The sequence below is a fragment of the Carassius carassius genome, chromosome 6, assembly GCF_963082965.1.
Source record: "Carassius carassius chromosome 6, fCarCar2.1, whole genome shotgun sequence".
NCBI classification, from domain to species: domain Eukaryota; kingdom Metazoa; phylum Chordata; class Actinopteri; order Cypriniformes; family Cyprinidae; genus Carassius; species Carassius carassius.
Genome location: NC_081760.1, coordinates 3,217,026 through 3,232,591, shown reverse-complemented (window position 1 = coordinate 3,232,591; position 15,566 = coordinate 3,217,026). Strand labels below are relative to the sequence as shown.

General features: G+C 35.0%; 3 protein-coding genes across 4 annotated transcripts in view; 2 read left to right on the top strand and 1 right to left on the bottom strand.

The window, feature by feature from the left end:
• LOC132142115 (uncharacterized) overlaps positions 1-2,174 on the top strand; it is a 46,525-nt gene extending 44,351 nt beyond the window's left edge. The window contains exons 31-33 of the mRNA XM_059551752.1: positions 1,013-1,121; positions 1,200-1,302; positions 2,000-2,174. Of these exons, the coding sequence (XP_059407735.1) occupies positions 1,013-1,121; positions 1,200-1,302; positions 2,000-2,025 (238 nt within the window). The 3' untranslated portion in view covers positions 2,026-2,174. The remainder of the gene's footprint in view (positions 1-1,012; positions 1,122-1,199; positions 1,303-1,999) is intronic.
• A 2,052-nt stretch (positions 2,175-4,226) lies between these two features.
• On the bottom strand, positions 4,227-6,193 carry LOC132142114 (paired mesoderm homeobox protein 2B-like). Its single transcript, XM_059551751.1, has 3 exons — positions 6,103-6,193; positions 5,033-5,220; positions 4,227-4,822 (listed from the first exon to the last, which is right to left on the bottom strand). The coding sequence occupies exons 1-3, from the start codon at positions 6,191-6,193 to the stop codon at positions 4,541-4,543; spliced, it is 561 nt and encodes a 186-aa protein (XP_059407734.1). The 3' UTR covers positions 4,227-4,540.
• Positions 6,194-8,761: 2,568 nt separating this feature from the next.
• Positions 8,762-15,020, top strand: LOC132141809 (exosome complex component RRP45). Of its 2 annotated transcripts, XM_059551474.1 has the most exons (13): positions 8,762-8,923; positions 9,043-9,137; positions 9,265-9,384; positions 9,499-9,601; positions 12,010-12,147; positions 12,269-12,351; positions 12,886-13,018; positions 13,113-13,201; positions 14,013-14,159; positions 14,371-14,489; positions 14,712-14,775; positions 14,884-14,941; positions 14,973-15,020. In XM_059551474.1, exons 1-12 carry the CDS (start codon positions 8,858-8,860, stop codon positions 14,912-14,914), a joined length of 1,188 nt encoding a protein of 395 aa, XP_059407457.1. In that variant the 5' UTR covers positions 8,762-8,857; the 3' UTR covers positions 14,915-14,941; positions 14,973-15,020. The 2 variants fall into 2 exon arrangements, with proteins under 2 accessions (XP_059407457.1, XP_059407456.1); XM_059551473.1 differs by having other exon boundaries at positions 14,884-15,020.
• The last annotated feature ends 546 nt before the right edge of the window (positions 15,021-15,566 follow it).

Here is a 15,566-nt window from a genome sequence, read left to right as displayed (position 1 = left end):
TGTGTGGAGCATTTCAGTAATAGGCTTTGAAAGCATTTGTGTGCTTCACTCAGACACAGTGACTGTGGTGTCATGTTGTCGAACTGACCTAGAAGATTTATTGCATCTACTTTAAATGCAAAAGTATCAGCTTAAAGGAATAGTTCACCCAAAAATGAAAATGTGCTGAAAAATGTACTCACCCTTAGACTATCCAAGATATAGATGAGTTTGTTTCTTCATCAGACCCGATTTGGAGAAATGTAGCATTCCATAACTTGCTCAGCAATGGATGCTCTGCAGTGAATGGGTGCCGTCAAAATGAGAGTCCAAACAGCTGATAAAAACATCAAAATAATCTACAAGTAATCCACACCACTCCAGTCCATCAGTTAACATCTTGGGAAGTTTTTATCAGCTGTTTGGACTCTCACTCTGACGGCACCCATTCACTGCAGAGCATCCATTGGTGAGCAAGTGATGTAACGCTACATTTTCTCCAAATCTGTTCTGATGAAGAAAAAAACTCATCTACCATTTTGGATGGCTCTAGAGTGAGTGAATTTTGAGTTTTCAAATTTACATTTTGGATGAACTGTTCCTTTAATGTATTCATTTGAAATGCAAAACAGTTGTGCCACCAAGATTAGAAGCCATAAGCATTGCTTTCATTTCAGGAGTTACATAATCATGCTAAATGCTTATGTTCTCACAGTCTTGTTTATTTATATTGCGTGCATGTATTACATTTTTGCATTTGTTACCACTTTAAGGTCTAGGACCCCTCTATTGTTTTTTGAAAATCGAAATTTAAAGACATTTGTATTAAAAATAAAACATATGTATAAAAATATATAATAATGTTGGTCTCAGGCTTAAAGAACGCATTTTGACCTATTTTATACAATTTATAATATTACAAATATATCACATTTTCTTATTGTTGCTCTTCCAAGACTTGACAAGACAAGAAGGCTAGCTGTTAAAGTTTCATCAGACATGAATATATGTCTTTGTATGGCGCCCTCTGCAGGTCAGTCAGTGGAAAGAAGCTTTGCTCCAGTTGTGCACATCCGTTGGGTAAAGGAGCAGCCATGATCATTGAAAGCTTGGGGTTGTACTTCCATATTCAGTGTTTTAAGGTAATGCTCATTGTTGTTACTCTCTCTATATGTGAGTAATGTGTACCTCCTCTTATATGAATATCTGATGTGTTCTAGTGTGGCATATGTAAAGGGTTACTGGGCGACTCAAGTGCTGGAACTGATGTCAGAATTCGAAATGGACTTCTTAATTGTCAAGAATGCTACATAAAATCAAGGGGTGAGTCTTAATGTGTTTTAATTGTATCTTAAACATGATCCTAAATGTGCAGGTTATTGTAATTCCCCCCTTTTATTTATTGGGGTTTGTAAGATGAACAGAATAAAACCTGTGTTTAAAATCTGTGTTCTTAATTGCATTAGGTTTTAATTATTTAAAAACTTTCTTTGGCTATGTGCCCTGTTGACTCTAGAAAATAAACTCTTAAAAGATCTCACTAGTTTAATAAATTAATATAGAACATTTTTTCATTTCTGTCAAATTTCTACCACATTTCAAGTTATGTACAGTGTTTCGAAACATCTTGCTTTTATAGCGAGCATTTTATTGATCTTAAATTCACACAAGTAAATATTACAATGTATTTTATAATTACAATTTAATAATATTTGATATTTGCACTTTTTACATAATTTGACAAAATTAGTTGCATTAGAAGAGAAGAACAATAGAAATAGTGCATTGATTTTTCTTATCATAATTCATTTCAAGCTCTTCATTGACACTGTTTCATTGGTGGTCCACTATTTGTTATTTATTTTTAGCAGTAAAAAACAAATACAATTTTAGGAGTAATAAAATATTTTTTAGTAAAGTCAAAATTTATCATAGTTTTTACAAATGTGATGATATGATTTTCTGGTACCTTTGGATTAAACTATTTTCAACACAGTTTTAATGTGCTCCTTCCTTGCAGCTGCTGGCCAGCCAACAACATTGTGATGCCTCTGCACTTCTCACAACTGAAATATTAAACCATCCCAGGAACATAACCAACAACAAAAATGTTTATTCAATGTTTCCAACAGTTTTCCTTACAGCACAATCAAGCACAGATGATGGCTTTTCCTCTGGACTTTATTTGACTGTTTTTGCACTCGCTGAAACATGACCTTATTGCTTACACGGTAAAGATTATTACAGCGATTACAGTAGTCTGTTCATACTGTTACAATAAGAAGTTCTGGTAGCACTTTACCTCACAGTGGCCATGTTACACACATTTCAATAGCGATAAGGCCTGAAAATGCTTCACGCAAATAAAGATGTGCTTTCTTGCATTAATGTGCACTATCCAACCTCCGTACTAAAGGTGGTGATCGAGCTAAATACCTGTGCCATTAACTCAAATAATATTTAGGTAGCCACCTGCACACTCACAACAGTTGTCAATATGGCAGTACCTTCTCAAAAGGTACTAATATATACAATTTAGGGTACTAATATGTACCTTAAAAGTACTAATATAGAGAGTGCATAAATGTTTATAAAAATCTAAAACCAAGATTGCAGATATTGCAAAACCTGTTGCAGATATTTCATTTTATTAGATGTTTTAGCCAGTGAGATTTTTGGATGGCTTTTATAAGTGTGAAATTGACACCATACTTTAGGATGCTCACTACTACTGCGTAGATAGAAACATCTGCCTTTGTGCACTTGTTTAGAGGATGTTTTTGGCCTAACAGCAATGACATGGAATTCTAAACTTGAACTACTATTGACTACATGTTGTTCAAGTACTTTCTTATGTAAATGCATTGTAACATGGGCACTGTAATGTAGAGTGAGACTGAATCCATATCTGTTGTGGAACATGAGGTAGCACAAGCATCCAGTTTTCATTCAAGAACATGTGCATCTATTATTTTATGAGTGAAAAATAATGTCAGTTTTTGTAAAGGTCTTGCAGGTATCTCACGTTGTTCTTATATGCTCGGCACTAACAGACGAAAGCATGATGTTGTGCGACTTTTAGGCCTATAGATGATTTGTCCTGAAGCCTTAACAGACAACACGAAGTGAATACAGAAAAGATTGTCCATCACTTTTATTTACTTGGAGTGGTTTTGATTGAAAAGTTCTGTTCTTCCTTGTTTGATCAGTGAGGGGTTTGATACTTTATTTGTGCAGTATTGTTTAAAACCATGTAAACAGCATGCTGCTTAAGGTAGATCTTACATTTCCATTTTATTCTTTTACAAACTTTGTTATTAATATTTACGTTTTGCTCTGCAGTTGAGTGGTGAGATTGCATGATCTCTGAAACTTTACATTACAATGTCCATGTTACACGTACATTACAAGCTAATAAATTAATAACATAAACTGCAAAGAAGTTCCACATAATCAGAAGTATATTATGTAATAAACACTGTAATGTAAAGTGTAATCCTTTTCTTTTAGCTTTTGAAATTATTCCGTTACAAACGGTTTAATGTGTTCTGTTGCCTTTCTCTCTTCTGCAATGTTGTGCCTTAGAAACGCGCTCCTAGATAATGTCTGTGTCGGCCACCCTTGCATCCAAAGCTTCCAGTTACCAATGTGTATTGGTGAGAGTATTATGCATATGCACTGAGCACTCTGCTTTTACCCTTGTACTTTATTCGAACACCATGAATGTGCGAGCAAGAGATTTAATAATGAAACTCACACCCTCTGTAAGCTCTTCACTCGTGTGCATTTAGACATGTACAATTATTAAATATCTATATTTATCTAAATCAACTGGAAAGGATTTCAATCCAAATGTCACCAAAATATCAAATTCAGCAACAAGGACAGATTGCATTTAGCAGCTGCTTTTTAACTTCTGTTTATGCTTTCTGTTAATATTTGAGATTTAACGGCATTGTCATTTAGATCCGGGGGGATTTGACTGATGCTTGTATATCGTTTGTTTATTTTGTGGCAATGTTAGAATATGAACTGACCCAGAAGTAAGGCAATAATTACTGGAAAGAGTGGCCAAGGATGAGTGAGATGTATGTGACAAATACTTTCATATTCTGTATTTATTTTAAAAATGAGCGATATAAGACAACCTACAAGACGCTGAAATGCAATGGCTTTTATAGCAAGTGTATGTTTTTAAATAAACTGTAATAAACTATTTTAAATGCACTTGCATTTGACCCACATGCTTGTGTTTGTGAGTGCAATATGGTTTTATATATATAAGTGTGCAGTGTTTGTACTGTAAATCTTAATATTTAGCTGTATTTATCTCTTCCGGAACAAAAAGCACTGTTAGCTGATTATATGACACTTTTTTTTCTATCCAGCTTCATTTATTTCCATTTTAATCAAATCAATAAAAAAAGATATAAATCTAGTATCTCTCCCATTATGTATACAAACTTTTTTGCATGAGGTTCTAAAAGATAAATGACATAAATGGGGTAAATGAATGGCACTATAGAGATCTATGCAGTGGGTTCTGAGGGTTTGAACTCTTTCAACACATGCAGGCGGTTGTTGCACAGTGAGTTTGGTGACCTCTTGACCTCTGTGTGAACAAGGTCAGTTCGTCTGGAGCCTGGTCCTCTCTGAGACTGCTGTTGTCCTTTTTGAGGTCCGGGTTTGGGGTAAGGGTGGGTTGTGTGCTGTCTGGGTCAGGGACTGTCATCGTTTTGGAGCTGTAGTGGGAAGGTGAACTGTTTGCTTTAGAAGATGACTCAATCAGTAGAGATGCACGCTCCTGTTTGCGAAATTTAGCGCGTCTGTTCTGGAACCAGACCTGAATAGAACAGAATAAAATAATGAATAAATACACTTAAACACCTGACCTAATAAAAACCGGTTGACGTGATATTAACAATGTAATTATTTATTAAGTATTCATGCTTTCTTTCATTTGCTTGCTGCTAATGTTGTCTACGTTGCTCTAGTTTATGAATGGGGTATTTAGGTCTTTTAAGAAGAATGATCAGTGCAGAAGATAAGGTACCTGAACTCGAGCTTCCGTTAGATGGATCTCCTGTGCGATCTCCTCTCGCGTGTAGATGTCTGGATAATGCATCTGTGAGAACACGCGCTCGAGCGCTTTCAGCTGCGCGCTCGTGAAGATGGTGCGCACGCGCCTTTGTTTGCGTCTCTCCTGGACGCCTAGTTCATAAGCCAGAAGTTTGTGGTGAACTGGAAATTGAATGGCATTTTATTTGAACACAAATATATATATAATGTTTTATAATAAGTAATTGGAGCAACTGTATACTCTATAACATGCTAAAGTTTTAGTAAGGTAAGGTTTTGAAATGTTTTATTTAAAAAAAAATAATCCTGTGATGACAAAGCGTCGTTACTTCAGTCATCAGTGTCACATGCTCCTTCAGAAATCATTCTAATACGGTTATCTGGAATATAGCCTACAATATACATATCCCGCTTAATTTGTTTGCATTTTAATTTTATATATATTTTCATTTTAATAAAATAACAAAATCAGTAACTGTAAAAGTCACGGGTGTCACTTCAGAAATTATTTTAATATGAAATGAAAATAAATAAATGTTAAAAACTTTTTTATATATATAAATAAATCGTGCTTTTTAAAAAAAATTGCTTATTTACGTTTTAGAAGTATTCTTTGATGAATATGAATTAAAAAAACAGCATTTATTTTAAATATTTTTTCTCAAAATGTAAACTCTTAACTGTTACATTTGATCAATTTAATGCATCCTTGCTGAATAAAAATATTAATATCTTTTAAAAAATAATAATTAATTAAAAAACAAGCTACCCAAAGCTTTTGAACATAAGAGAACCTATATGAGAAAAAAGTATTTGCATTTTTCTGTAGTGAAAAGGTTGTAGCTGTCATGTTTCAAATTCACAAAATCTTAGCCAAATGCAAACAATTACATCCTTAATTAATTTGATATACTAATAATTAGGATTAAAGCAAAGACTAACCTGTTATGTAGTGCGAGGGTTGATTAGAACCAGGCGCAATGAAATGGCAACTGGTCGTGTTTCCTAAATTGCACCTGTTTTATTGAAAGCTGAAGGTCTGACTGCAGGAGCTGAACTCTGTGGAGCGGCCAGAGGCTCGGCCAGTGTCCATCCCAGACTCGTATGCAGAGGAAGGCAGGTAACTGAACTCCATCACTATTGGTGCAGTCCCCGGAACTGTTCTTATGCGAGTGCTCCGTGGCTTTTATTAGCCCTGAAGTTCAGCTGATTAAGTCGGTCACTGACACGAGGCGGTTGCTCTCATTGTATTATGCTTTTGACATGTCTCTCCATCATCTCTGCCTCCACCTGCATCAGATCAGCCAGCAGCAAAATGATTGCCGCCTACCTATTTTTTGTTTTAGAAATCTCTACAAACTATCACAAATCACATATTCATTCATTAATTCACTTGTACTTTTTTTCATAATCTAAAATTTTATATTCAGTTGGTAGGCTGTTTAATGGGGCATTTTATACAGTTTATATTAGGCTACACACATTAATGGTTAATAGAATTACAATAAGCTGGAAAGAATTTCAGAAGATAATTACATATTAAATACATTATGCATTAATATTGATATTTCTCATAATGGCATATGATATAAAAATTGGCTAATTATGAATTAATATTATAGTTTTAATTAAAGTCGAATAAACTGGAAATATACAAGCCTGGTATAAGCAGGGATTCACAATTTTCTGAACGCTATGTTTCTTGTAGCCTAACATTTTCGTGGTTTTATGACGTAATCGTTATTTAGCTATATACAATCGGTATCGTATTTATTTTAAGCCGTTTTGTTTATAGGCTTACTCGCATTTATTTGTTCTTATTTAGTTTGAACCTTGCATGACATTTGACATGAACTATAATCAAAGAGTTTGTGGTGTGTGGTGTAAGTGTGTATGTAGGTGAAAAAGAGAGACAAGAGATGATAGAGTGTTTTTTTTTAATGCAAATAGCTATCCACGCGTCTTTGTGCTCAACAAGCGAGTATCACGTTGAGCCGCTCAAAGGACTGGCGAGTGTGCAGCCCATCCATCATAACGTTATGAGAGCAACAGTCCCTCACAAGAGCACCAGCTGAACAATATCCACAACACTGCTATGATTAGTCGTGTTCGGCTGGTGCTATCACAGCGCTTTTAAAAGGGACATCTGCGTACATGTGAATTTGCCCAACGGGTTGATTTGCCACAGGCGCGTTCGAGCTTAGCTAACAATAGCTTCCCAATAATATCACATAATAAATCACATTATTTTGTTACAGATTGCATGAGATTATGATCCATCAAACTATCCGAATTGTTGCACTGAAAAGGAGAGTGATTTATAAACCAGTATATTAATTTGTAATAAACGCTGAATTAGCTTAATAAATCTATTTTCACAGTCTGACCCAATGCTGGGTTGCCAAAATGACCCAGACTGTCTGAAAAAGTTTCATCTCATTAACAGATCAATATGGAAGACGGACAACCCAGCTAGAACTGACTAAAGATAGCTTTGTCCACCGATTATTTGCTTTTATGGTTGATCTTAATCAAACCATGTTTTTATGCATAGAAATCAATCGACAACGGTTTGAGGTAAAATGGACAAATAATTCTTTTTTTTTTCTCATGTGAAATGGCGATTTTACCATACGTGCCCTAAGCAAAGTCAAAACCACGAGGCCCCATGCATATAATTTTACTCTGAATTAATAGTAATGCTGTGTATTGTATCAGTAATAAAATAAAGTTACATTTAAAATCTGTATTTACTTTTGAAATACACACACACACACAAACAGTAGCTACAAAAAAAATAGCCTTAAAAGCTTAACATTTGCATCAGTTAAGATTCTGATTTATGCAAAACCAAATATATAATGCACTGGATGGCTAATCCACAAAAAAGTCCTAATTTCTAAAATACATTTGATTATTGAATACTGTTAAATTGTAAACAAAATTAAGCATATAGCCTATCTGAGGCTGTTCTGATAACTTGACGACACTTCATCCATGAGTGAAGATAACTAAATTCTAATTTAGCTCTTTTTAGTTCAGCAGAAATTGTTGGCACACTTAAATTTCAGTTTTTTTTCTTACAACAAAGTGATTATCTCAGTGTTTATCTGTCTGTAGGTTCGTTTTGTAATATATTTTTGTAATATAAGGCTGCAATCCTGTATTTCACAGCTGGATTTCTAGACTAAAGATATCGAACTATAAAGTAATAAATCAGTAGGCTAATTAATTCAGGCACAATGACATGCACAAACTCAAAAATTCAGAATAAGCGAGTTTCTCACACACATAGCCTAAATTAAGGTAGCCTATTTGAAATATATAATAACAATTTAACAAAATGATTTCTGAAAAACGTAAATTATGTCTGATTTTTATTTTAGCAATATAATAGTCTAACATTATTAGTAAAAAATGTTTAGCAAAAACAAGGAAACTTTATTTATATATATATATATTTAAACCTTGAGAACCTACATATTTTTCTACATCTAATTTTCAATACTGAATTATATATTTATATATAATGTATTTAATTTTAATTCATTTATTTTTTGTTGTTCATTTGGTGGAACATGAAATTTCAAAGAATATGACCAGAGCCTGTCTACGCCATATAAGACATTCTCTGATATGATCTACTGTTTATCACATGCTTACCGCTCTCAATTAGCGCATTCGCAAACACTGCGCGCCGCTTACGTCATAACATCGCGCGCGGTTCTACGCTGAATGAAACGTGCGAGAGGATGCTGTGATAAACCGAGCTGTTTTGTGATATATTCAAGCTGTCAAAATGAGGGATACTCCGCTGTCAAACTGCGAGAGGCTTTTTCTTCTAAAAGCTATAGAGCAGAAAAAAGTAATTTCACAATGTTAAATTTATAGTTAACATGCGATATCATTAGGATTACGTACATTTTGATCATTGTTATTCTGCAGTCCACATCTCTGTCTTAATCATATTTCTGTGTTCTGTAGCGCTTAGACGGGAGACAAACATACGATTACCGGAATATTAAAATCTCTTTTGGAGCTGATTATGGCTGCTGTAGCGTGGAACTTGGAAAAACAAGGTATCAGTTTATAGTTGCTTCCCTAAACCAACGAGTTTAAAGTCAAAACAAATAATCAGTTGCATGCTTTGTTTGGGTAAGTTACTTCCGCTGAAAACCCATTCGTATCACGTCTTTTTCTTCCCAGGGTGTTGTGTCAGGTATCTTGTGAGTTGGTGCCTCCAAAAGATTCACGTCCCACAGAAGGCATCGTGTTTTTTAATTTGGAATTGTCTCCCATGGCATCACCAGCCTTTGAGCCAAACAGGTTCACATTTATCTACACACAGTCTTGCAAATTATTCTGTCTTGTGTGTGTGTGTGGTTTCTTCATTCCTAATCCCTATGTGTTTCTCATTGTGTTTCTGTGTGTGTTCTGTAGACAGTCAGAGTTGTTGGTGACGTTAAACAGACAGCTGGAGAGATGTCTGAGGAACTCCAAATGCATAGACACAGAGTCTCTCTGTGTAGTTTCAGGAGAAAAGGTTATATGCACACTTGTCATGTGATAACATACAGTATATAACATACTCTACAGTTGGAAAGCTTGGATCAGAATGATTTTTGTAATGGAATTAATACTTATTTTGAGGATGCATTAAATGGATCAAAAGTTAATGTAAAGATTTAAGATGGTTACACAAAAATATATTTCAAATAAAAACATAACTTTTATTTCATTATAAAATCCTGAAAAAAATAATGTAAAATATTTAAATATTTATATACATATTACAGTTTCCACAAAAAATATTTAAGCAGCAGAACTGTTTTCAACACTGATATAAAAAAAAAAGTGTTTCTTGAGTAGGGCTGGGTACCGAACTTCGATGCCTTTACGGTATCGAACGAAAAACTTCGATACTATGAGTATCGAAAAATTATTTATCTTTCGTTGCCAAATTTCGGTTCCAAAAGCCAAGCGGCCGTATTTTTTTTTGTGCTTTTTTTTTTGTGCGGCTGTGTCTGTGTGAGCTTGTAGCATACGTGCATGTAAGGACCTAAATTTGCCGTGATTGGCTGTCCACCACCACGTGACATGACGGGGAGGATTTCTGAAGATACTCGCAGTCACACAACACAAGTGTAGTTGTTTTTTTTCAAAACGTTTCCGTTTTACAATGCCAAAGAGGTCTAAAGTGTGGCTACACTTTATAAAAGTGGATGCCGAGTCAGCAAAGTGCAACATATGCGATAAGAGTATTGCAACCAAAGCCGGCAATACCACCAATTTAATGAAGCATTTGTTTGGATGAGTGTTTTGCCCTCCCTCCCTGTTTAGTTTGGTCTACTCCATTGCATATCTTAAAACACGCACCCTTTCACGTCGTCTAAAAAACAGAGAGAGAGAGACAGATTTATCCGGTACACCGAATTTCTCTAAGCAGCAGGCCACTGTATACGTTCACTTAAAATATAACCGACTGTGTTTACGAGAATACTTGCAGAGACAATTATTTTGATATAATTGTGTGTGTATGTGTTCATTCAGAAGTTACGATACGCGAAAGATGAATTCATTCTCTGTACGCGCATTGTCTGAAATGCTGCTCGCAGCGCATGCTTTGAATGAGTGAGCGCAAGCGAAGCAAGTTAGGAATTTTACATCACTATTCACGATAGCCCATCGGACTGGAAAACACAATAGCACCGGGACGTGGGGCTAACAATTTTGCGAGCCCTGCACCTCAGATCTATCCAGTTTGTGAAACACTGGTTTCCACACTGGTTTCGTTAAACAAAATAAATTATTATTTTAAAAGATTGACTCAAAAGAATCATCGGTTCACTAATCGGATCATGAACTTGTATTACCGAGCCAAAGATTATCTATTATTGAACATCTCAAATGAATAAAGACTTCAAGTTAATCTGTAAAGCACATAAAGCTATCGTTTGAGTTTATAAACTTCTATTTCATGCATGATTCATATGGATCTGATAACTGAATGCAAAGTGTGAGTTCTAGAAGAATGTTTGTGTCTTGATGAGCATGTATCGCTAACTAGGAGTCGCTAAATGAACAGCTGCTGTTCTTTTTTTTTTTTTTTCAACGGAGGATCAGTTGCCCTATTGGTTAAAATTCCCAAACTGTTTACTTAAATATTAAATTAATAAATGACATCAAAACAGGGGCGTTTGCGTTATGATGTGGTGGGCAGCTGTGGGCCAGAAAGTCCAGGGCAACTTTTTGGTCCCAGTCCGCCCCTGAATGGCGCACCCCTATCCAAAAAGAACAACCAATTGTTTTAATAATGTTATCCTGAGTGTGAAGTGTTACCAGAATTTGTTTTAATTAAGGTGAAAAATAAAAGTTTTGTGTTTAATGTATTTGTGTTGATGTTGAAATGGATTTTAAAACATATGGTATCGAAACAAGTATCGATAGGAACCGGTATCGAAACTGAGGTATCGAAATTGGCACCGGATCGGAAGATTTTGAACAATACCCAGCCCTATTCTTGAGCACCAAATCAGCATATTAGAATGATTTCTGAAGGATCATTACATTTAACATTTATTCATTTTATTCATTTAAATTTAATCATTTAGCAGACGCTTTTATCCAAAGCGACTTACAGTGCATTCAGGCTATAAATATTTACCTATCATGTGTTCCCGGGGAATCAAACCCCCAACCTTGCGCTTGATCGTGCAATGCTCTACCAATTGAGCTACAGGAACACTAAAATAATATTTTAAAGAATATTAGGTTATTTTAAAGTGTAATAATATTTTACAATAGTACAGTGTTTATTTAAAAAAACAAACAAAAAACAACAACTTTTGAACAGTGATATAATTTTTTCTCATACTAAAAACCATAGCAACTCATTAGTCCCATGTTCCACATAAAGTGTCCCTTCACTCCCTGTATCTCTGGAAATGACAGGTTTGGCAGATACGGGTTGATGTCCATGTGTTAAATCATGATGGAAACTTGATGGATGCAGCCAGCATTGCTGCCATATCTGCACTCTCACATTTTAGGCGGCCAGATGTTGCTATTCAGGGACGAGATATCACTGTGGTAAGTCATGAAACTGCAGAAACGTGGACTAGGCTGTTTATATATATATGCGTTTAGAAGGTGGATTTTATTTTGCATTAGTTACTTATGTCACAATTTTTTTTTTTTTTTTTTCGAACAGTTCAGTCCAGAGGAGAGAGATCCTATTACACTGAGCATTTATCACATGCCTATATGTGTCAGCTTTGCTTTCTTCCTGCAGGGGTGAGAAACATCACATGCACACAATCTCTTACAGCAACACAAATTTGACTGATCTTATTCTGCATGCAACTGGAAAAATGCACAATGCATTTGAGTTTTAGTTAGTTTTGCTTTTCATAATTGACAAATTTTGTGACATTGACACTGTTTCTGAACTGAATGCAATAAACATTAAACTGACTCGAGCTTAATAAAGACACTTATCGCTGAATTTAACTTCTATTATTCTACTGAACTGATTGGAGCTACTTCTGTCTTTTTAGAGTTTCTTTTCAGCTGAAGTCAATGAATCATTGTTTCATCATTGTTTCCGTTACTTCCTTATTTAATACCGAGGAGATACTTTGAAAAATCTTTATAGTATAAAGCACTTTATAAATAAAGGTGACTTGACTTGTAGCAATTACTACTATGTACTGAGTTTTATTTTGAACTTGTTTTGCCTTTTTGTTCTGTTCTTGCTGTTTTTTGTTTTCAGTTGACATAAGTAATGATTTTTCTTCATTCTTTGTTTACTTGTTATTTCTTCCTAAGCTCTTATTTGCTTGTGGACCCTTGTGAACGAGAAGAGCGAGTGAAGGATGGATTATTGGTGATAGCCATGAACAAACATCGAGAGATCTGCTCCATTCAGTCTAGTGGAGGAATCATGCTTCTCAAAGACCAGGTAAGAGAATGTGTTAGTTATACATTTTTAGTCCAGTTATATTGGTTTTTAGTTTATTTCATCGATTTATCATAAACATTTTGTTTTCTTTCAGGTTTTAAGATGCAGTAAAATTGCAAGTGTAAAAGTTTCTGAAATTACAGAGCTCATCAACAAGGCCTTAGAGAATGACAGAAAAATCAGGTTTGATGTGTGTGTAGTTTAAAGGGGTCATATGATGTGATTTCAAGTTTTCCTTTCTCTTTGGAATGTTACAAGCTCTTGGTGCATAAAGAAGATCTGTAAAGTTGCAAAGACTAAAGTCTCAAACCCAAAGAGATATTCTTTATAAACCTTAAGACTCGTCCAAGCCCTCCTAAAACGGCTTTTTTAGACACGCCCCCACATCTCTACATCACTATGTGGGAAGATTTGCATTCACACAAAGAAAGAAGGTGTAACTTTGTCTATCGCTGTAGTGTTGTTGCTGCCATGTCTTGGAGACGCTGTCGCTGTGTGTTTTGTTGAAATAAACACAAGTTTTGGCAACGCACTTGATAGATGGCCAAACAGAGCACACCTTGCTTTTGAGATCGATGAGCTTTGTAAAAATCGATGCGTTTCAGAAAGGTGGGTCATAGAGGAGAAACAATAATGTACAGTACATGGAAAATAATGTTTATTTATAAACCTTAAACTGCATAAACACATTGCATTACACCAAATACACAAAATAATGTTCTTTTTAGCAACGTCAAATGACCCCTTTAATGTCTGTTTTTTATTAATGTTTAATGTTGTTTTTTTGTATTTAAATTTAGATGTTAGAATTTGATCTTAAATTTAAAGGCTTTTATTTAAAATTAAAAGTCCTTCTATCACTCTTACTGTCTTACAGCAAATATAAAGCAATTAAAAAAGAAACATATTTATATATATATATATATATATATATATATATATATATATATTTTTTTTTTTTATAACAGATATGTATGTATGATTGTTCTTTTAGAAAGGAGGGTGGAAAGTTTGGCTTTGCTGAGTCCATGCCCAAAGAGCGAATCACGACCCTCAAGAAAGATGAAGTCCCGGTGGAGATGACAGATGTCAAAGAGACTGCTAATGACATTGTGAACAGAACAGAAACTACCACAGAAGCGTATCTACTGGCCCATACAGATTCTTTAAAGATAGTTATAGAAAAACTCATGTTGATTGAGAATGTTTTAATATCTTGTTTAGAAATGCAGAAGTAGAGTGAGGTCTCAGTGGAGATGCATGACATTTAAAGGGATATTGTCTATATATATCCTATTGCTGTGCCAGATAAATTATTTTACCTGAGTATTACTCCTTGACCCCAAAGCTAGTGTTCCTTCTCCTGTTCTTGTTGGCATGGGAACTGCACAGATAGGTGAGGGCATCGTGAACTCATGGGCACTCGAAGAGGATGAAGAGGATGAATCTCAGACAGAGGACAGAAAAACAGGTACTGTGTCAGAAGTGTGTTTTTGTGCTGTAGAGTAATTGTAGACGCACTTCATATGTATAATATATATATTAATTCTGTCTGAGAAGGAATTGTCTGCCAAAAAATTAATGTGTGTGTGCTCCATATATTCTGTATGTTGTAGGGACTACGTTAAGAATAGTATAACCTGAAATTTTTGACATTGTGGGGACCAAATGTGTGTGTGTGTGTGTGTTACAGATGAAGTGATGTTAATCTCAGACAGCGAAGAGGAGGAAGTTGTCATTCTTCATGAAGAAGCCCAGTGAGTCATTTCATTAAATCTGTCCTCTTATCTCACTCATAAAAGTGCAACATACCCACATAATTCATTACGCAATGTGATATAACCAAATATAATCCTTTTTTTAAGGAAATCCACAAAGACTTCTAGAGAAAAATGAACTTTGGCGCTGCAGAGGATAGAGACGATCATATACCAGACTCTGATTCCACTGGACACTATTTGTTCTTTTTTTGTACAATAAAATGAAATGTGAAAATATGGAATTCTTTGTGTTTTGACTTACTAAAAAAAGTTATATGCTGCATCCGAAATTGCATAATTCCTTACTATATACCAACCCTATGACATGGTGAATGTAGTGCATCCAGATTACATTCATACTACACACATTTGCACTATACAGAACATACTCTTATGGTTGCAATCACTTAATCAAAAAAAGTTCCTACTCGAGTGCATGCGATTTCAGACAGCAATAGTAAATGTGAAGGAACTTAAAGGTGCAGTAAGTGATTTCTCTGAATCACAGAGTACCAAAACAAACTTCTAGCCTATCTATCGTCATGTTCTTGAATTTGATGGTGGAGCTATCAAGATATGGGGGTGATCCTTTTAGGTATGGGGGTGTTTGTTTGAGTGATTTCAAATATCAACAGTGTTTCTCAGAAATTGCTTACTGCTTTAAACAGGTAATTAAAGCTTCTGACCATGTAATTGAACAGAACTGCAGTGCATTTATGTGTGAGTCCGGTACAGGGATTGAATCCGCGACTTTGGACTTATAAGCAGCACGCGCTACCAACCTAAAA